The sequence below is a fragment of the Aythya ferina genome, assembly GCF_964211825.1.
Source record: "Aythya ferina genome assembly, chromosome: 6".
NCBI classification, from domain to species: Eukaryota; Metazoa; Chordata; class Aves; order Anseriformes; family Anatidae; genus Aythya; species Aythya ferina.
Genome location: NC_140303.1, coordinates 15293400 through 15315198, shown reverse-complemented (window position 1 = coordinate 15315198; position 21799 = coordinate 15293400). Strand labels below are relative to the sequence as shown.

Below are 21799 nucleotides of genomic sequence, written 5' to 3'. Positions count from 1 at the left end.
AGCCACAGCCCGTGAAATCCAGGCTGGCAAGGCAGGTTTCAGCACAGGGGCAGGGGTGAGTGTGTGATCAGGAGCACTGCAGCCCTCCTCGCCTGCATGGCCCCTGGCCCCGACAGAGCTCCCAGGAGAGTGGTGGCCGTGCTGCTGCAGGGCCACTGCATCCGAGCCAACCTTGCCTTTTGTTTTCAGACACAGGCAGAGGGAAGATTCAGTCTGAGCTGCCAGGGTAGCCAGCAAGGGTGTCATCAGCTTTAAAGGTCATCGGATTGTTATTGTCCAGATGAGTAAAGGCAGCGTTGCAGCAGCTTCTTTCTTCCTTACAGGTGACCTACAAAAACAACACGTTTCAACTGAGCATTTATTTCCACACCTTGTCTAAATTTCCCTTATCACCGTGTGCGAGAGGAGCGATCTGCATACAAACAGCTGCATACCAGCCTCCGAGTCCCCTGATGGGTATCAGTCAGCGGTCTGGGGGCTGACAAAGGAGCCGTCTGCCCTGGCTGGTTCAGGCTCCCTGCTGCTCGCTTTGTGAGTCAGCTTGGCAGAGCTGGCCTGAGCCCTCCATCGCTGGGCATCAAAGTCTCCTCTCAGGCTGGTCGGTGCTGCTGAAGCCAGCAGGACTCCTGTTTATTATCTGCAGCTTCCTTATGAAAAGCTGATCCTTGTTTGCTGCTATCAGCCAAACCGTAGACAAAGATGCCAAATCTGATAAGAGCCCCACACGAGGAAACTTGTTATCGAACACGGTGACATAGTTACGTCTCTCTCCTGTCTCCAGAGGACAGTCCCTGACTCCAAACTCTGGGTTTACTCTTTGATTTTCTCCCCAGCTCGGAGCTTGCCTTAGTTTCTGTTTATCTGTTTGTCTTGTAGCTGTTCAGAATGAAGTACGCCCTTATCCCCATTCACAGCATTATGCTGTGATTTGCGTTTGGCCTCATTTTTTGCCTCTGTGTTTTACCCCACAGGTTCCCACCAGAGAAGCCAGTTGCTTCATTAGGTAATCAATTAAGAGACCCTCCTGAGCAGCTCTCCAGCTAGGCGCTGCATAATGCGGGGCCGGGATCCTGCCATTACTGCAGGCTGCTGGCCTGACTCCTGTAGGTTAATGCAGAATTGAATAACAAGTCTCCCATTAGCCCGGGGAAGGCTCGTGCTGCCTGGAAGAGCCGGAGCAGAAGGGTTTGCAGAGGAGAAGGCGGGTGTCCCAGCTAAACCGAAGCAGAAACCTTTGTTAGCGCCGGGTTGCAGCCGTGGCCGCAAGCCCCTGCAACATCTCCTCTCCCCTCCAATAGCTCCAGGCTGCAGATTTCTGTTGGCCATTGTCCTGCCTCCACAGAGCAGCGGTTTCAAAGTCACCGTGGTATGAATAAGGCACAAATTCCCCTTTCCCCAGCCACCCCGAGGCACCTTGGCTCTCGGAGAGGGGGCACCGAGCTGCGGCAGGGGCCAGCGCGGGGGTCAGTGATAAATAAGAGGCGACATTGTCCGCCCGGCTCGCGATGCGAGGGTCTTCCTGAAGGATAGAAATAACTTGCATTTCTGGTGCGGGCGGCTGAGCCTGTGAGAAAGAGGGCTCTGTTCCCCCTCTCAGCAGAGCCCCCGCCACGGCCCCGGTACCCCCGCCTCGCCCCAGACGTAAGCTGGAGCTGCAGGGCTCAGGGCACCGCAGGCTGACCACGTGCCTCCCGAGGGTTTCCGAGGCTTCCAGCTGACAGTGGAGACATTGGCACTCCCCAGCCCCTCTGGGTCCTTGCGCTGTCTAAATATTTGCGCTTCCGGATTTTCTCAAGAGGAAACTGAGGCATAGATGTCCCTGCCAGAGGGAGAGAGGTTGCAGGAGAGCAGCCCCCGGGGAGAGCTTTCTCCAGAGAGACCGTGTTCCCATTGCTCTTCTCTTGTCCCCTCCCAGGGCAGTCCTCTCCCTGGATGGGAGCTCCTCCATCTGGGCTTTGGGGTGGGGGACCCAGGTCTCCCAGCAGGTCACTGAAGCCCAGCCTGGCTCAGTGTGGCCTCCCAGGGCCACCACCTGGGCATGGGGGACACAGCAGGGGTTGGTTTGGCACATCACAGCCCTGGCTTTGAGTGGCTTTGGATGGGATCTCCCTCCTAGACCCATTTTTGGAGTAATTGGCAAGAGGATCAACAGAGGCACATGGGTTATGTTTCCAGAGCTGTCTGAGGGATTTAGACACATACTGTCCACTCCAGTGAGTGCACAGACTTTATTTCTCCACCCATGGAAAGCTTGGAAAATCACACTCTCCATCCTTGCAGGCAATTCACACAGCTCTTGGGCCACAGAAAATGTCCAGAAGTGAATGCACAACCCATCAAAGATCAAAATGGGGTTTCCACAGCATGTCAAGCTGTCAGGATGAAGCTGCGTTGTTAAGACTGTGTTTTTTTTCCTGCCACTACAGGTTCCGAGGACTGTTCCAGAAACTTCACTGCCTCCAACGGCACTATTGAGTCTCCAGGTTTCCCTGACAAGTATCCACACAACCTGGACTGTGTCTTCACCATCATAGCCAAGCCAAAGACAGAAATCCTCCTCCACTTTCTGCTCTTCGACCTCGAGCATGATCCGCTGCAGGCAGGGGAGGGAGACTGCAAGTACGACTGGCTGGACATCTGGGATGGCATCCCTCAAGGTAAGCTGTGTGGTGCCACGCCAGCATCTTCAGCTTCTCTTAGCGTCTCACAAAGCTCCAAAACTCTGTGGTCTGTTTCTTAAGACCAAAGGTGCCTAACCTTAGGCATGACTGCAGCATTGCCTCCCACTGGGCACACTCCTTGGTTGGCCATGGGAGTGATGTGCTTGCAGAAAGCTGCATGCATTAATCCTGAAACTGCTGCTCTGCTGTAACCGCTGATCTGAAGAGTCCCATGGGACACTCCCAGGTGCCACTGGTCCTCTCTAAGAGAAGGGCAGAGAGTTCATGCGTGCTTATCTCCCTACGCTGTACCAACACTGTGAAATAGAGCAAATTGGAGCGTTTCCCAGCAATTGCAGAGCAATGTTTGCTGCAGTGGATATTTCTGCACAGCACGCTGCCTGGCACTGGGCCAGAGGATGTAAAAAATAACCCATCCCCAAAGCCTTTCTTTCATCCCGATTGGTCCTGCTAAGGCATCCCTGCTGAGAGATGCCAATCTGCTGCTGACCCAGGAACTGGTGGAGAGGCAGGCATTACCTTTGCTGTTCTTTCTTTTGCAGTTGGCCCCTTGATAGGCAGGTACTGTGGCACTAAGATGCCATCGGACATCCGCTCAACCACCGGCATCCTCTCGCTCACCTTCCACACTGACCTAGCGGTGGCTAAAGATGGTTTCTCTGCTCAGTACTACTTGATCCAACAGGAAGTTCCTGAAAGTAAGTTGGGAATGTGGGAGTGTGTCTTGGGTAGTCGTGTTGCCCATTTTACCCAAGTTCTTCCTTTGCAAGAGTGTGGCAGGCAGAAGTGTGTCCAAGGGCTTATTCCCCGCTGGCAATAGTGACAGAGTTATGCTGTCTGCTGTTTCTCACAGAAATGAGATTAAGGAAGAATCACATTCTCAGACCTTTCCTTAACTTTTCCCTTGCTCACAAAGCCTTCACACTGCTTTGGGATAGAATCCCTTGTGTATGTGCTCAGCCCAAAGGATTTAAGGCAAGACTTCAGCCTAGCGGGTTTGGCAGAATCATTAAAACATTAGGGAAAATCTCTACAGTTTTCCCAAAATTTGCAGCCCCAAAGTACAAATTGTAATTTCATGTCTAATTAAGGAATGCCTAAAGCTCCAAGTTCAAACCAAAATTTGTTTTAAATCCCTTACTAAGGGAGATGAACTGAAGTGGTGTGAGGACAAAAAGTTGTGTTTTAAGAATGAAGAGCATTTTGATTCTTTGTGGTAACACTTGCAGCCTAGGAAAGATTCAGTTGGTTTTCCCTTCATATTTTTTCATCAGAGCTACAGTTCTCAATCTCTGTTAGCAGTGAACATGTGATACAACAGAAGAAGCCTTCAGGACACCCTTCAGTCCCAGAGAAAGAGAGGAGGTCTCTGCCCCTAGGCTGAGTCCATGACAGAGAGCAGGGTAGAGAAGGGGTTGTGCAAGGCTGGGGGCAGCTGGGTTACAGTCTCTTGCTCCACAGCTGAGTTAAGGATGTCTCTGCTGAGACTCTGGGAGTTACAGACAAGCACGAGCTCTTCACCGTTACATATTTCCACACTCTGTTGATCTGTTCTTTAATCCCCTTTCTATTCTGTTCTTTAAAAAGTCTGGGAAATAAAACATTAATAAGACACAAAGCTTGAGAAATCAAGCACAAGAACTCTTAAAGGGTTAGGCCTGTTTTGATTCACACTGGTGTAAACTGAAACTTTAATGATACCACTGAGCTCTTAACTTGGCCCATCATTTCCACATGGGGTGGACTTGGCCACACTAAAAACAAACAGTTTGGTGGAGCCCCATTGGCTTACAGCAGCGGCGGGCTTTGTCCCACACAGTATTTCCTATCACTGTTTTCTTTGTTATTGTTTTTATAGGACAGCTGCCATAAAATATATGAGATGTGCAATAAGATTGGTCTAATTGTGACTTTTAAAAGCCTTAGAAGTGAGGAAACACAAATAAAAGCATGCCAGAGCCTTTCATGTCTGTGGCTGGTCAATGCGCATGGGCCTGACCTCCCATATAGCACACGCACACATCCACACACATCCAGGCTCTCACATGCATGCAGAACCATGAGACCTTCCTGCTCTAGGCCTTGACGATCCTTGGCAGCACAGCAGTGAGTGCCCTCCTGTTGTGCCTGCCCACACTCCTTGTCTTGTTGGTGCTCAGTTTTCACCTCCAGCCTTCCAGAACTTCATGGCAAGGGGACCTGGGGCAGCTTGCTGGAGATGGGGAGTGGGAAGGGACAGAACAGTGTGTCAAAACTGTGCAAAGGCAGACAAAATAGAGAAAAGGAGACAGATCTGCACTGTATTAATTTTCCGAGGGCCATGCAAACATAAAGCTGCCCTGTCTTTAATTTTGCAGTGCCATCTGTGAACACGCACAGCGCACAAGATGGTGCAGATCTGCTCATCTTTCCAGGCAGACAGCTTCGCTCGGGGTTAGCAGGGGAGGATAGTTCAGGGCTGCCTTCCACTTGGGAGTGCAATGCAGAGACTGTAAGCTGATCCGTGCGTGTGTGTATGTGTTCCCGCTCCAGACTTCCAGTGCAACGTGCCGCTGGGGATGGAGTCTGGCAGGATCTCCAACATGCAGATCAGTGCCTCTTCCACCTACTCGGATGGGCGATGGACGCCCCAGCAGAGCCGGCTCAACAGCGATGACAACGGCTGGACCCCCAATGTAGACAGCAACAAAGAGTACCTCCAGGTTTGTGTGCTTTCCCCTCCCCTCGCCTCGTCCCACTCCACCAAATGGAGTGTCGTGCTGTTAAACTGACCCTTGACCATAAGGCTTGTTGAATTTTTTATTGCCTGTGTGGCTCACGGGGAGCGAGCAGCAGGGGAGCTGTGGTGTCTCCGTGAAACAAGGCGGGCTGGCTCTCCCATTAGTCTGCACAAGGGCTGGCTCGACCCGCTGTCCTTCTCCCACCCCCCTCCTTCCTGCCCAAAACTTTGATGAACTTTCCAGCGTACTGACAGAATGGAGAGACCTCTGCCACTTACAAGGGCCACTGACTGCAACTGGCCTGAGGACCAATGTCTCCAGGAGGCACGTGGAAAAACAGCTAAAATGATATTTATCTCATCGGAGAGTGAGCGGGCTGAATGTCAGGCAGGGGGTTGTCAGAGCCAAGGCTTTCCCTAGGACCTGGTTAGATCCTCTGTGTCTGTCCGCACGAGGTTTCTGGCTGTCTCATTGCCGTGAGACATTGCTTGCTAAAGGGCACTAGGAACGGGCGGTGGTGAATGTCGCTGCCTCAAGCAGATATCTCATTCTTCATTCATGGCAGTGCTACTAAGCCAGCTCTGCTAACCTTTCTTAACCCACACTGTAAAAAAAAAAAATGCACAAAAGGGAAAACCAGGAGCTGTAGCACTTGCTAATTGGGCATCATGCTTTTATTTTACATGGAAAGTCAGCCCTTGTCTTGTTTCAATGGACATGAGCTTCCAGGTTCTGTGCAGATCCTGTTGCTTGGTCTGAGGCAGGAAGAAGGCTTTGTGGTGGTGCCATGTGGCCAGACATCAGGACAAGTTACTCTTGTCCCATGGTCCTACCTGCAAGCATCCTGCTGAAGTCAGCCTGGGGCTTTTGTGCCTGTTGACATTGGTTCTTACACGCCTGTGTGCCTCCCCAAAATGTTTTCATGGGTCAGGAAAAGTAGCCAGGAGCTAACTGGGCTCTCAGGTGCTCACCACTCTGTCTCTTGTCCCTTTTTCCCCTGGAAAGGTGGACCTCCACTTCCTGACTGTGCTCACAGCCATCGCCACACAGGGTGCCATCTCCAGGGAAACCCAGAACGGGTACTATGTCCGTACCTACAAGCTGGAGGTCAGCACCAACGGGGAGGACTGGATGATGTATCGCCATGGCAAAAACCACAAGGTAAAGGCCTTTTTGTCTCTTTTGTAAGTGCCTTGGTGGGTCTTGCAGTCGATGGGAGGGAAGAGAACAATGATTTTACAGGACTGCAGGATTTAATCTGTGAGGGACCCTTTTACTGATGAGGGCTAAAAGACTGATGATGCTTTGAGCAGAAATAGTCCTTTCTCCTCTGCACAGCAATGAGGAAACACGATTCCTTGGAAAACCTGGCTGCTGTTGCATCTTTCGTGGTGGCGAGAGTATGTTCTTTGACTGCAAATGAAGGAGAAAATGCTTTCACAGCCTGTGTTTTGCCATACAAGATTCATTGAGCTTTTATGGCCGTAGCCCCGTCTGCATGCTGGGTTAACAATCACAAAACCACATGAAACTGTAGTTCAGGAGTTATTGAGGCCTGGAAATGAAAGGGCACAAATCCTAAGAGGGGATCGCACCATCCCAGAGAACAAAATGAACAATAAATAACGAGGAGCAATTCAGGCTGCCAGAGCTCTGGGATCTGCACGAGCAGGCGCGCTCGGCAGTGGTGCATCGAGCCCTGGGAGCTGCTGCGTGCTCTCACCATGGTCCTGGGAGGCTCAGAGGGATGGGAGCAAGGTGGGAGAGGGTGTCTGGCCCTTCCAAGCCCTGTGTGGCCAGGCGAGCCTGGGGCAGTCTGTGCAGGAGCTTTGGTGTGTGGGGAGAGCCAGCCGTGGAGTTAGGGCAGCCGTGGTGCTGGGCTGCTCCTGCTCTGTCACTCACCTTAGTAGTGTGGTTGTCCTCTGGTTAAGGGCACCTTGGAAAAGCCTTTTCCTGCTCTGCTGTGGAGCCACCAGCGCTGCTGCTGCAGCTCAGGTCCTCCCCGCTGCCGTGCCCTGATCTCTGTATGAAACGGGTGGCCGGGGGCCCGCCTGCCTCCCCCCGCATGCACGTCCCAGCAGTTTCTGCTTCCTCAGCACTTCTGTTAAATTAACTGTCCCCTCCCTTTGCTGGCACAGGCGCTGCTGGCATGAACTGCAGTAGCCTGCCTAGTCCAGGATTCATCCAGACATTTCCTTCCCTTCCGGGCCATGCGATTTCCCCTTCCCCACAAGCGATTCAAATTCACTCTGCATCCCAGAACGAGCCCCTGCCATGCTGAGGCCCCTAGCAAGGCTTCATACCTGCAATATTTGGAGCATTTCAGCTCTTCGCGTGCCAGGGAGGTGGTGTTAGTGCTATTTTAGAGGTAGGGAAATGGGGACGCAGGACAGCAGAGCATCCCCTAGGAGAGTCCTCCCCTGGCTCAGGCTGGCTGCGTTGGCGCTTGCTGCCGGATAAATTGCATCCATGGGGTCATGACACACCAGCTCCCCCGGGACAAGCCCCAGGGCTGCAGCTCGTGGCAGAGCTCCTGCCATGCTGTACGGTGGGGCTGTGCTCTCGTGTGGAGGCTCCATGGTCTCCCCTAGGCCGCTGGCTGCAGCAGGCCCTCCTGTGAGCCAGGGCCTCTCTCCTCACCCCGGGCAGACCACAGACACCAGTGAGTGTGAGGTCTCACTGGGGCCGTTGCTGCCAGCCAAGGCAGACAGAGGCTGGCAGTGCTCCAGCTAGCAAGATGAGCTAAACAGTTCAGCCAGGCTGGCGTTCCCAATAGCCACGTGCAAGAAATTCGCCTTTTGGTGTCTAACCGAGGTGGAAATCTGTCCTACAGAGAGATTCTGGTCACTTGTGCCAGGAGACTGCCCATCCTCACGATCCCAGGCCCTTGGTCCTCAGCTGGGGTGGAGCAGGATGGCACACGGCTGCTTTCAGCACCGCCAGAGCAGCGTGCATCAGTCTGCAGAGAGCAGGGCCCTACAGCCTGGCTGGTGCTGACCCAGGGCAGTCCCACAGCCACCATGCCTGGGTTTGGCCCTTGAGCCCTACCAGCTCTTTCCTGCCCTGGTTTCTCTCTTCACAGAAAAAAGAAAGAAAAAAAAAAAAAAAAAGAAAGAAAAAAAAAGGGGGGGGGAGGAAAAATCAAGCCTCTCTTTTTTTGCTCCTTTATTCCAGTCTCGCCTCTTTCCCACATTCTGGCCTCAATTTAGCAGGCACCTCCCCAGGCTGGAACACAAATAATTGCTTTTTGGTGCTGTGCCTACCCCTCTAGTCAGGGACTGCTCTCCCTCCCCGCTGAATGACCAGCCTCAGGCAGCCCAGGCGCTGCTCCTGGGGCCATGGGAAAGCCCCTCGTTCAGGGGCCTGGCCAGGGGGGCTCCGGCCCCATTAATCTCAGCCCTCCCTGTGCGAGGGAAGCTCCCGGCGCCTGCATTGAGCTTGCAGGTACCGCCCTGCGTCAGTGCAGTGCTCTGCACACTGCGGGCTGCAATGGTGGAGTGAGCCATGCCAAGGAGATTTGTCAAGTCTGCCGCAGCTTGATTTGGTGCCACAAGGAGCGGGGAGGGGAGAGGAGGGATGGGGTAGGCAGACAGGGACTCCAGTCCTCTCTACATGCATACACACACACACACATATAGATAAGTGTGTGTATATATATATATGTGCAGATGCACACACACATGCGGGGTGTATCAAACACTGCTCTCAATTCCTGCTGCCTGTGTGGGCCAAAAGCAAAGCTTTGCTGTGCTGTGGGCAGGTCAGCTCACATTTACATCTTCATCAAAGCAAGAGAAAAGCGGTGAGTGCAGGAGGGGTGGGCAGAGGACAACATCTCTGAGCTCCCCTCCTCCTTCCCCTGCTTCCCCTCCCGGCGGTGTCTGGGAGGAGTGGGGCCAGGCTGTTTCCCTGCGAAACATGAGGGCTCACCTTTGGATCCGCAGCTGCTGGCACTCAGGGCGAGGGAAACGGGAAAGGCAGGATGGAGCGGCGGAAAACAAGATTAATATGCACTCACAGCAGACGGGGCTGGCGGGGCTGTTTCCTTGCCGAGCGCTGCCGCGCTCTGGGCTGGGGAGGCAGCGGAGCTGCAGCCGGCAGGAGAGGCACGCCGAGCTCACAGCAAGCTCACGCCAAGCTCACACCTTCCCCGGCCCCCCGCACCCCTGCCGGGCTTCTCCACTACCCCAGCAGCTCACTCCCTGCAAAGCCCAGGCAGTGCTGCTGTCCCAGTCTGGGGGTGGTGCCCAGTCCTTGTTGGGATGTGGGACCAAAGGTGCGGGGCTGTCTTCCCGTGTGTCCCCCTGGGACCAGGCCCCATGCAAACGTTCCCAAGCTTGCAGGGCCCAGGGTCATTGTCCCTGTGTGCTGGCAGCAGTGTCAGCTTGGGTCCTGCTGTGTCACCTGGGGCTTGATGGCCCCCAGAGGTTATCTTCCAGGCACTGACCCTGCAGCTTGTGCTGAGATCTTATCTGGCTCTTGAACCCTAGGAAGGAAAAGAGCACCTGGCAGGATTTGGCCTTTTGTTTCTGGCCATTTTCTTCGGGCAGATTCTGCGGCGAGGACTTTATTGGAAAACAAAGTGCTCATCCGTTCTGATCCACTTCCTTCTTTGCAGGGTCTCGGGTTCCTGCTCCCGTGTGGTCCGAGCTGCTCCAGATTTGTAATTGCAGAGTTCATATTGCAGGGATCGTGCAGTGGGAGGGTTGGGAGGAGCGCTATCCCTGCCTCTGTTTCTGGTGTGAAATGGGAAGAATGCACCTGAAACATTTGCCTTGAGAATCTGAGTCAATGGAGGAGAAGTGGCAGAAAGATCCAGCTGATGCACATTTTCGATTTCTGATTCATTTCGGTACCTTTGTGCTTTTTATCAGCTAACCTTCGTGGGCAGTATTTCAGGTGGATGCAAGGAGGCAGGTTGAGTTGCTGCAAAGAGCTGCAGCAGTATCTCAGCTGTGCATGGAGCTGGGGACATCAAAGGTGTTCAGTGCTGGCAGAGGATGTTGAGGATGACTCTTTGGAGACCTTCATGCCTTCCCTTAGGAGCAGTCCTCTGTCTTTTTAGTTCTTAATGAGGTCTCCTGTGTTTATTCACATGGGGAGAGTGAGAAAAGCTTTCACTCCTGTGGCTTGTTTATCTGGAAAACTCAGGAAAAGCTCCTGTGATCGGCCAGAAGGCCACGAGTGCTTCTGCACAGAGACATCATGGTGCAGTTTGCCCAGAAGCATCCCCTGGTCCCAGCCTGCTTCCGTTGCTTTCGCAGGCAGGACAAAGACATCAGGCTTTGGGAAAGGCAGCCCTGTGCATTCACCCTTGGTGCAGTACCAGGGGAGAATTACAGCCTTGGCTTTTCCAGCACGGCTGCAGCTTTGTATTTCTGAGCCTGATATCTCCTCTGCAGGCTAGTAGAGCGCTGCTCATCATGTCTCTGGTGGCTCCCGGATCTGAGTGGAGTCTCTCAGAGGCACCGTGCTGGCAAGCCCACCCCCGCACGCTGTGCCTTGCCCTGGCCGCTGTGCTTCACTGCCTATTGCCAAGTATCATTTTTCTTTTACCTCCTTGTTCCTGGATTTAATAAATCCCGGACTATCCACCCTCCACTTGAGCCAGAATCCTCCCACCATCAAACATGCCCCATTTTGTGCCTTCCCTATCTAAAGAAAAATAATCTTCCCTACTTTTCTCCTTCATGCTTCTCTGTCTAAATCCTGAAGCCCTAATCCTGTTAGCATGCTCTGTTCCAGGGCTCTGTCTCCACGGGAGTAACATAATCCTGCCATAAATCTAGTGGGTCCAGAGAGACACATACATACGGATGAAGGCAGAGCTGCTGCCATCCTTGGCCTTCTCCTCTGCCTCCCCAAGCCGCTTTCTTTCTTTAGCTCCACAAGAAATTGCGCAGTGGCCAAGCAGCCCTACAAATGCGGCAGGAGAGAGGCTGCCTGCTGTCCCCTCCCCGATGCACTGCCTCTTCGACTTCATGGCCCTTTTTTCCTCCTGCCCTGCTCCGCAGCTGGCACAGCTCCATGCCCACCGGCACTGACGCAGCTTCAGCAGTGCCCCCGTCACCTCGGGGCAGTTGCAAAGTATCCGAAACACGACTTGGGAGCGTGTGTGCACGGATAACCTGCCCAACCCTCCCCTTGCCTGGGCGTCTTCTCCTGCCACTTGCTTTCTGCAGCAAATTAATTAAGCTGCATTGATTATCAATTTAATTGTACATGTCGACCTGCCGACTGGACGAGAAGGGAAGTAACCGTAAAATATGTGGGGACGGGACTGGCGGCTTTTTGATGTGGCGGTGAAAATGAGTTCCCTTGGCTGCTTCTTGGAAGGTGCTTTTAATTTGTTAATGGTTCTCCCATCCGTCTTCTGGCTCCGTCACCCGTCAGCGAGTGCGTGTGCACGCGCGTGCGCGCTCTCTGTTGAGTGTGTGTGTACATATATCCCTAGATTGCAGCCAGGTTTTTTTTTCTGCTGGTGTAAATTAGTGTGACTTCTTCAACTCCGACGGTGGTATGTTGATTTACACCACCCGAAGACTTGGCTCAAAATATGTGCTGAGTGGGAAGGAAAGCAGATAGGATGGGAAGAATAGCAATGTTCTATTTTGGTAAGGGGGAAGAAATCTTTGCTTTCTTGGCGCTCCCGATTTCACACATTTTCCTGCTAGTTCTTCCCATGCCGTGAGTGCTAATTTGAGGCAGGATGAAGAGCCTGTTCGAGTCAACGGGGCTCTCCGCACTGCTCTTGGGCTCTGGGAGCAGCGTTTGCGATGTGGTCAGCCACGGGCTGAGGACCAGGCTCTGGGCAGCAGCGTGCGGAGCTCATGGTGCCTTCTGCCTGGGGAAACAGGTTTAAAGGCCAGGTGTGCAGCAGGGCCCTGCTTTTCTAACAGCGCTGAGCACCTGCCCTCTGGAGAGTGGGCTCCTTTCTGTTGTGCTGAACTGGTTGGAAGCAGTGCCTTGCTGTGACCAGCTGGGGCTTTCCAGAAACAAGGTATGTCGGGGCAGATGCTGCCAAGGCAGCTGATACCGGAGCTGGGAGTCAGGTGGCACTTCTGCCCTCGGAAATTGGGAGTCTGCGGCCATAAGGCCCCGGCAGGGATTTGTGTCGCTTGTGGGACGCGAGCCAGTCAGAGGAAATTACTGGGCCCCAAATCCAAAGCAGAACTGAGGTTGCTCTTCTTGGAAGCAGGTGGTTGGGACTGAGGTCACACAAGAGATGCTTTCAGCAACGCATGTGGTAGTGATAAAATTTTTGGGCTCAGTCCTGCTTCTGCTTTCTGTCAAGCTTGACATTGCAGAAGTCAGCAACAAATTACATTGGTGTAAATTTGGATTCTGGCCCCTGATGCTCGTATGTGCGAATTGAGCTAAAAAAGAACAAAGCTGCAAATATGCGAAACCAAAAAGAGCAGCAAACCTCATCAGTGACTGTTAAACATGCCGGTCCATATGCAACCTTTGGCTCGTGGAGCCTTCAGACTGCTGCCTGCGGGAAGCAGGGGGAGGTTGCCAGGAGCAGGCTCCCTCCAGGCTGCGGCACCCGGGGGTCTGCCAGGGCCACCGCCAGGAGCTGCTCCGGGGACAGGGGCACCTTTGGGCTGACCCGAGGTGCCCCTCTCCGTGCTAAAATTGTGGCACAGGCTCAGACAAACATTTCCTGTCCTCCGGTGTTAGGTTCAGAGGTAAGGTGTTGTGTGTCAGCTTGTGTGTCGACGCAGAGCCGGAGGCTGGGCTGTGGTGTGGAAATGTGTCCTTTCAGCCTGGGCGTGTGTGTGTGTGTGTGTGTGTGTGTGTGTGTGTTCCCACACGTGTACAAGGCGCACACACACACGCCTAGGGAGCATTTCACAGTAACCACTTCTCTTCCAGCCCTCCTGCTGGAAGAAAGGGTATTTGGTGTCTACTGAGCAAGGCAAGGGATGGGAAGTGGGGTCAAACAGGATAAAATAGGATATTAAAAACACATAAACCATGCTGTGTTGCTAAACAGTAGCAGCATGATGCATATTCTCCAGATTAGCATTTCTGCTCAAGTTCACATCGGCTCCAAATCCTAATTACCGGCCAGATTTGCAAGCGAAGCCCTCTGCGGGCGGCTCCCCGGCCCTGACAGCAACGCAGCCGTCCCGGGGCAGGACTGTGCTGTGCAGGGGCAGCCCCGTGAGGCCTGTGGGGCTGCGAGCACCACGTCCTGCTCTGCAGGCACCCCAGTGTGCTGCATCCTCGCAGGAGAGCAGCAACACATGCTGCCTGCAGACCTGGAGCAGTGGGAGACCTATAAAATGCTTCTTAACTCCTCCTCGAGGCGAGAGGCCCACGTGCGGCCTCACCCCTTGTTCTGTCCTGACTCACAGGGATCTGCGGCTGGATTGTTTGACTCCTGCCTCTGACAGGAGATCCGTGCCAGAGACTGCACTCCCTTGCTTCGCTCTGTGATAAACTTAGCGGAAGCTCCTGTGCTTAGCACGGCATCTGCAGGGTAGGAGACTGCAGAAGAGCCCAGCCAACATCTCAGCGCGTCTGGTGCTCCTGGCTGAGATCAGAGGATGCTCCAGCCCTGTCCTGAAAGCCTGAGTGCTTTGAGGGAAAGAGAGGAAGGCGTGCAGCTTCAGTCTGGGAGCGTTAGTGCTCTATGCTGCGGGCAGAAAAAGGGTTGGAAATTGCCCTCAGATTGGGTGTCGCCTCTTCTCCCCTTTTTGTTCCCCCTCGTGGCACCACAGCCTGAAACAGAAGCGCAGCTACCCAGTTCTTGTCCGGCCTATTAGAATAATGGGAGGGAGGGGTGGATCTAACATCCATCTGGTGGTTATTGATTATGGCCATCTGGTAAGACAGCAGCCTTTTCATATCATGTCAGATCATAAACTCTCCCGAAAAGCTGTCTCTGTGTGACGGGCTGCTTGTGCACTGGCGAGCAGGAGAGGGGCTGGGATGTAGCTCAGTGCCTGGGGCAGAGGCAGCACCCTGCCTGCTCCTGCACCGCTCGCACACAGTGCTCCCCGTGGAGCTCGGTGCAATATGTTGGTATGGGCGAGCCCCTCAGCCCATGTGCAGTCCTGCCACCAGCTCAGCTCCTGCTGCCTGCCCTGGGGCTTGCCGTGGCCAGGGGCTGGCCCTGCCCAGAAAGCCTCTCCCCATTTTTCCCTGCTGAGGTTGTTTCAGCTGCTGAGCTGGTTATTTGCTTTGACTGCTGAACTGGTTATATCTTTCCTCCAGGACATAATTGTATTCCTGTCCCCTCTCCCTTGCAGACATTTCAGGCCAACGAGGATGCCACGGAGGTGGTTCTCAACAAGATCCACAGCCCAGTGCTCACGCGTTTTGTGCGCATCCGTCCCCAGACCTGGCACAACGGCATTGCCCTGAGGCTGGAGCTGTATGGGTGCCGCATCACCGGTGAGGATCCCATTTTCCCCTCAGCCATCCCCTCCATCCTTCCAGCAGCCTGTCCCGGGGTGCTCCCGACCCTCAGAGAGGCTGTCACGGCTGCTTGGGGCAGCAGCAGTGTCACTGCAAGTAGCACAGAGGCACCCGGCCCTCTGGTTGTGCTCTGGGGAACCAGGACCCAACCCCTGGAGGCAAGGGTAAAGTGCCTGGTGCTGGTTTAGCACCCTGAGTTTAAACCTGCAGGGAAAACCTCGAGTATTCCCCTCTTCTGCCCTAGCTGCTCATGCCCTCTCCTTCCTTGCAGATTCACCCTGCTCCAACCTGCTGGGGATGCTCTCTGGCCTCATCCCTGACTCGCAGATCTCGGCCTCCTCCATCAGAGGCTACGACTGGTCCCCCAGCATGGCCCGCCTGGTGAGCAGCCGCTCGGGCTGGTTTCCACGTGTCCCCCAAGCCCAGCCAGGGGAGGAGTGGCTGCAGGTGGACCTGGGTGTCCCAAAGAACGTCAAGGGCGTCATTATCCAGGGGGCTCGCGGCGGGGACAGCGTGACCACCACCGAGTCCCGCTCCTTCGTGAAGAAGTTTAAGGTAGCCTACAGCATGAACGGAAAGGACTGGGACTTCATCCAGGACCCCAAAACAATGCAAGCCAAGGTAGGCACTGCTTGGAGCAGCTGAAAAATGAGATATGTTTCTGACTATCTTCAGCCTGATGGTGACTTGGGAAATCAGCTTCCACTCCCTGCACAGTGATCAAGTGACCAGGTTGCATCCCCTGGTCCTGCTCCTAAGCTGCACTAGAGCGTGTAGGTTCCACCTTGCACCAGGGTTGGCAATTCTCTTTCACTTTTTGCTGCAGACCAGGCATGGGGTGTGGACATTACCTTCTGCTCTTGCCAGCCCCTGCAGGTTGGAGCCCACAAGATGGTGTGACAAATTTTGTTTGCCACAAACTAACGGCATATTTTAAGGGGAAAGGTGTTACTGTCTTTTCTTGAATCTCTGGAACAGGAGGATGAATCACAATTTCTCTTTGGGAAATTTGCTATATATGAAGTCCCTTTTACCACACCAATGTGACCCTGAAATTTCCTATATTTCTCCCAGATTATGGGCAACTCCAACAATATGTCTGCTTAGTACTGTGGGGGTGGCAGAGGGCTTGAGGAATAAATGATTTCTCTGCTACTGCCTGCTTTGTTTTTATGCAAACTCATCTGCTTCTGAAAAATTGGGTATGTTTTAATTTTTCCTGATCCTAAAAATGAGTCTTAGAAGGCCTGATGCTATCTATAGCCCTGTGTTTATTCCCCACAGACTTCAGTTCATGCACGCAAGCTGAAAAGTGGCTGTACTTAGACTGCGAGGAAAACTGAGTGTTTGCACTAGCCTAGAACATGCAGTAGCTTCTTTATTTGCCAAAGGACAAATCTGATTTTATTTATACATGAAGTTAGTGGATGTTCCACAAGCTTTCCCAATGTGGCTTGGATCAGAATCTGACCCCTGGATATAAAGCAGAGGCCAAGAGAGATTGTGCAAGTTTCTTACAAACAGCCTCTCTGGTCCCCTTGAACCAAGGAGGAACAGCCCACTTGCTGCTCAGCTGGACGCAATGGCCTGGAGTCAGACAGCTAAACTATTTCAGACTGCGTCTGCATCCTGCTAGAGCCAGACTATCAAGGCTGGTGGAAAGCAAGTGGGATGTGTGCATCGTGCTTTTTTTCTCTCTCTCTGCAGCTTTTCGAAGGCAACATCCACTACGATATCCCTGAAGTCCGGAGGTTTGACCCCGTTCCTGCCCAGTATGTCCGAGTGCACCCAGAGAGGTGGTCCCCAGCAGGAATAGGAATGCGCCTGGAGGTGCTGGGATGCGACTGGACAGGTAGGACACCTGCTCCTCTGCCCACCAGCTCCATCGGGGCAGCATCAGGGGCTACAGCAGCAAGGCATGAGAGTAAGGTTATTTCTCTCCCTGCTGTCCCACCTTCAGGCCATGCTGTGGCAGGGTGACTCCAGCCATGACCGCAGGACTTGCAGAGTGGCTTGAGCCCATTTTTTTTCCTCCATCTTAAAAACAACTCAGGTCTGGGGCTGGTCTTGACTCCAGACATAGTGCAATGTTTGGATCCAAAGAGCCATGTGTGAGATTTGCCCTCACCTCCCTTCTACCCCTTTCAGGTCTTTTATCTGGGTGTTGTATAGGCTTTCCCACACTCAGTGTTAGATAATGTTTGGGCTTTCCAACCTAAATGAATAAGACAAAGAAGTAGGAAGATGAGCAGAGAGACAGAAGGGGTTCAGTGACTACTACAGGTATCTCAAGCTGCCACAACAAGGCTTTGCCATGAAAACAACTGCCCCTCTAATGGAATCCCACGTGGAAATCCTATTGCAAGACAGGGTGGGGATTTAACTCTACAACATGCCTAAGAAGAAGGATATTTGCTCACTTTTGCCCACCTGTTTTTCACAAGTGAAACGTCTTGCAGATGCCATTATTTTTAAAGCAGAGGTGAAAACTGTCTAACACTCACTGGAATGAATAGATGCTGTGCTTCTGACCCTTCTGAGGCTCAGTGATGATTGATTGCTCCATAGTTTCATCCCCAAAAGCCAAAAATGCACCCAACAGTTCATTGTGTCTGATGCTTTTCAGTGCCAGGGGCTAGTGGTCCTTTCTTTTTCTTTTTCTAAGTGTTTTAATAATCTGCTTAAATCTAAATCTGGTGTCCAGATGTCAGTGATAAAGAGGTATGATTTCCATTTTATAAACACATATGTAGAAGGCATTTTCTTATACGAATTCCTGTTCTCAGAAGCTTAAAATATACAGAGCTTTTTTTTCCAACCTGTTGTGTAGTCTTTACTACCCTTTCCTCCTGTGAGGTTCTGTGAGATGCATTGCAAACATTAACAGCAAATCACAGAACACACGTACACACAATTAATAATGATAATTTGTCACCTTTGAAATCAATGGCAAATTTCCCCCTGGACTGGGAAACCATTATAGGCAATCTAAACTTTAAATCAAGATAAAATCTTGTTTTAAACCTTACAGTATCATCTTTGGGAAGGCAAGCACCGTGGTTTCCATGCAAGCAACAGGAGCTGAGCTTCTGCACAGAAGTGCTCAGGCAGCCCCCTCACTGCTGCTTCCTGCAGCTCCCAGGCATCTCCCTGGCCCATTGCTGACCAGCACATCAGAGCACTGCAGCCCTGCTGCAAAGGGAGGCAATTGCACAAGACCTCCAACTATGTCCATGTCAGCCCCTCAGGAGCACTCCCCTGGATTAAAAAAAAAAAAAAAAAAAAAGGAATTTGGCTTCAATTTTTTGTCTTATTTTTAGTCCAAATTTTCTTTTATGGCTGTGTCCACGTTCAGTTTCAATATCAGCAGCAACAGACGATGTTTTTTCCAGGCAGGGTGCTTTATGGTCATTTCCCAGTGTGACTCTCTAATCATTTGCACGTTGTAATGTTTAAAACTCAACTGCCAAGCCATAAATATTCTTAGCTTTATTGATCTACAGGCATTCAGCTTTGTAATCAGAGCAGGGCTTGTAATCTTGTGGATTCACCATGTTATAAAGAACATTTAGATCCCTGATGAAACCTGGGGAGCAGAGATAGCCATGGTTTTATCTGCATGCTAAATGCAGGCTGGCTGCATGCGGCAGCTCCTGACACGGCCAAGATGTACAGCCTTCCTTCAGTGGGAGGACCCAGGCATGTTGCACAACTGGCTGTGAAGACTCAGGCAATTGTACTTGCTTGGAAACAAGATTAAGAGATGGACTAAAACAAGCTGATTTAAAATATTTTCAAGTGAGGGACAAAGCCGATGTATACCCTGCCCAGCTGTTTTCGTTTCCTATCAGCAACAAGCATCTTAATTACTGAGTCAACCAGGTAACTTGGCAGCAACAGGGCTCACAAACTAGTTGGCTAGTAGCTCAAACATTGTGAAGCAATTGGCTTCTTTCAAAGACCTGCCAAATTTTTTCCTCTGAAGAGTGGAGATTGATGAATGTTCACTTGCAGCTGGCTTTCTCTCCTTTGAAGTTCCAAACATCTGGTTTCAATTGTTCAGTGACTTTGCATTTTGATCATCCATTACCACCAGTTGCATTGACGCTTGCTGGGCCAGGGAGAGAGAAAGCAAGCAAGAGAGACCTCTGTTTTTCACTTTCCATTTCACACATCACGTTGTCCTCCCTGCTATTTTCATTATCTCGTGTAACCATCTTGTTGCAGCTCTGCCATGGTAACTGATTTTTCAAGATATATTTCTGCTGCTTGTCCAGGGCAATACAACACTGCTGATTTACATCCTCTCAGCATCTGTGTCCCGTATGGGACTTGGCTTTCAAGGTCCTTCCACATTGTCACATTTCAGCTATAAATCTCAATATACAAGAGCAACAACCTAAAAAATGTACCGGCTTTAAATAACATGCAGCTTTTGATATGTTGCCTTCACCTGCTTCTTCCCTACCCCCTTCTTTTTTATGACATTTTTCTGTGCCTGGCTGCTTGCAATTTGCTTCTTGGTTGTGTTTGGAGTTTTATGGGGCTGTAACAAATTTGAACTTACAAATTAAAAGACTTTGAGGTTGTTTGGCATTTTACTCTGAACAAAAGACAGCCATTGGAAAAAAAAAAAAAAAAGTGGAAAAAAAATGAGTTTATGTGCAACATGTTTAATAACAGGAAAATAAAAGGGGAGAAAGGAGCCTATGGAAAATATTCAGCGTATTTAGCCATTTCCTCCTGCTTCTGGCTTTATTAAATGATATCCTGAAGGGTGCCGACAAAGAAACACAATCACACATAACTGAGCAAAGCCGACTCTTTTTCAAAGTGGAAAGAATAAAGCCTGCTGTACTCCAGTTAACACACCCGTAAAAGGAAAGACTGCTGGAACCTAATGTCGTTTACTGTTGATCTTAATATCCTTCTCTTTCTTGCTTAAATTTCCCCTGACACCTACTTTGAGGTTGTTTCACACGGGCCATGTTGGAGAGAGGGAAATTGGACAGAGATGCTTTAAAAGCGTAGTCAGAAGCCCGGAGTGTGAAACCAGATGCTTTCTGCAGTGAGCCAGAGCGCGCTAGGGGATTCTCTGGGTCCATTTGTGGTTACGTCATTTGTGGGTTTGAGTGACTTGTTTTATAAATTGGCACAATTGGTGGGAATGTTGTGTGTGTTTTTTTCATGTGTCATATGCCTTTATGAAAGGAAAAGATGTTCCGCCTGTGATCTCTGTTATCCAATAATGACAGCCAAAAGGATTGCCAACACCCATGTAGATTAAAAAATGTAGAAAAAAAAGTAGCATGTATGTCTAGAGGAGAGCCTTGTCCAATGGGGACTCTAAATCAAAGGAACTGCCATATGGAAACAGCCAGTTCACACCAAGTTCAAACCATGCTAGAAATTGTAGCATGTGGAAATTTCATGGTACTCTTGTCCTATCTCTTCCTGACATTATAAGAACATGAGAAAAAAAATTGCTTTATTTCCTCCTATCTGTTTTTGTTTGTTTGTTTGTTTTGTTTAGTGTCTATTCCAAACAGCATCTCTGCTCCATTTTTTGCAGACGTGAAGCCCACTGCAGAGACACTTGTGCCCACTTTGAAAAGTGAAGAGACCACCACCCCGTACCCAACTGATGAGGAGGCAACTGAGTGTGGTGATAGCTGTGGAGAAGAGGAGGGTATGTATCAGAGCAGCACATCTTTATATCAATAAATGATGGGTTAAGAGCTAAGCAAACACTGTTATCTTCCCATTTGCTCCTATACATGGGGCTGATTCCTGGAAAGCTTTGAGTAATGTTATTAGCAATAGGTTGAGATCAAAAAAAAAAAAAACAAAAAACAGCCAAGATCTGATAAGTTATATCAAGGAAGGATGCAAGAGCAAGAGAGATAGGAGCTAATTCAGTCCCTAGGGTATGAGATTTGAAGAGCTGCTCTCCCAGCTTCCTTACGTGACCCGAAGTAGCTCACTTAGGGCCCTGTTTAGAGCCACGTCTATACTAGATCCCTTCGGTTGCAAGTCAGAAATTCAGAAAGTGATTCAGGGGAGAGGTTCAGACTGCCTATTATGCAGGGCTCCTTTTACAGAGGTCACAACTGTGGGAGTAAATCACACCACACAGAGAAGGCAGGTGTCCTGAAGACAACCTGTCCTATGAGGATCACCTTGCCTAATGCCAGCTGCTTAAAAATTAGGAGGACAGCCTGAGCTCCTTGTGCAGGCAGCAAAGAGAGAGAAGTACAAACTGCGAGCAGGAGTTTGCCCCTCCCAGTCTTAGATGGCTGTCAGATAGTTCGGTATCTGTGGCACTTGCCTGCCTCTTCTGACTGTAGAAGAGGCTGAATGTTAGTTTAGACCATACGCTATGCTTCAAAAGAGCTGATGCAGCAGGGACACTAATCCTCTGTGCCTCGGATACCTTCCTGTAAAAACAGACATCATATTCTTCTGCTCCTTGCAAGGGTAGTGTGACCATCTAAGCTGGGAAATGTCCAGATTAAGAGGAGAGGGCATGGGAGAGCTGTGCAGGGTTAGATGTAGAGTGCCGTGCACAGGAGATGCACACCCCTGGACACAACAGCAGCATGTGCCCCAGCAACGGGGCTTGGACAGTTACACAAGGACTCCAAGGAAAAATCTCATGCGGAAATGTCCTTTGAGATAGCTTCTAGGACATCTGTCACTGCAGCTTCCAGTCCCAGAGAAAAAAAATAATAATAATGGGTTTTAAAATGTATAAATGAAAAAAGAAGAATAATTAATTGGCCTTTTCATACCTCCTAGCGGGATTCTGCTGTAGTTCAGTTCTGGAAATGCAAGTTGCAGAAGTAGCTCAGAGGGCCTGCTTCTCATTTCTTTGCCTCGATGATGAGCCTGTGCAACCCTGCTACCAGTGAGGCACTTGGGAAGCTGCCGAGAGGAAATTTAGGCCAGTAATAGTCTACGCAGCAAAAC

At 51.1% G+C, this 21799-nt stretch overlaps 1 protein-coding gene across 7 annotated transcripts in view; it reads left to right on the top strand.

Annotated features, from left to right (window-relative positions):
* NRP2 (neuropilin 2) overlaps positions 1 to 21799 on the top strand; it is an 84301-nt gene that overhangs the window by 28731 nt on the left and 33771 nt on the right. For all 7 annotated transcript variants that reach the window (XM_084524172.1, XM_084524170.1, XM_084524173.1 and 4 more), the window contains exons 4-11: positions 2427 to 2657; positions 3224 to 3379; positions 5214 to 5383; positions 6407 to 6562; positions 14662 to 14806; positions 15102 to 15451; positions 16538 to 16682; positions 20403 to 20519. In XM_084524172.1, the coding sequence (XP_084380298.1) occupies positions 2427 to 2657; positions 3224 to 3379; positions 5214 to 5383; positions 6407 to 6562; positions 14662 to 14806; positions 15102 to 15451; positions 16538 to 16682; positions 20403 to 20519 (1470 nt within the window). The remainder of the gene's footprint in view (positions 1 to 2426; positions 2658 to 3223; positions 3380 to 5213; positions 5384 to 6406; positions 6563 to 14661; positions 14807 to 15101; positions 15452 to 16537; positions 16683 to 20402; positions 20520 to 21799) is intronic.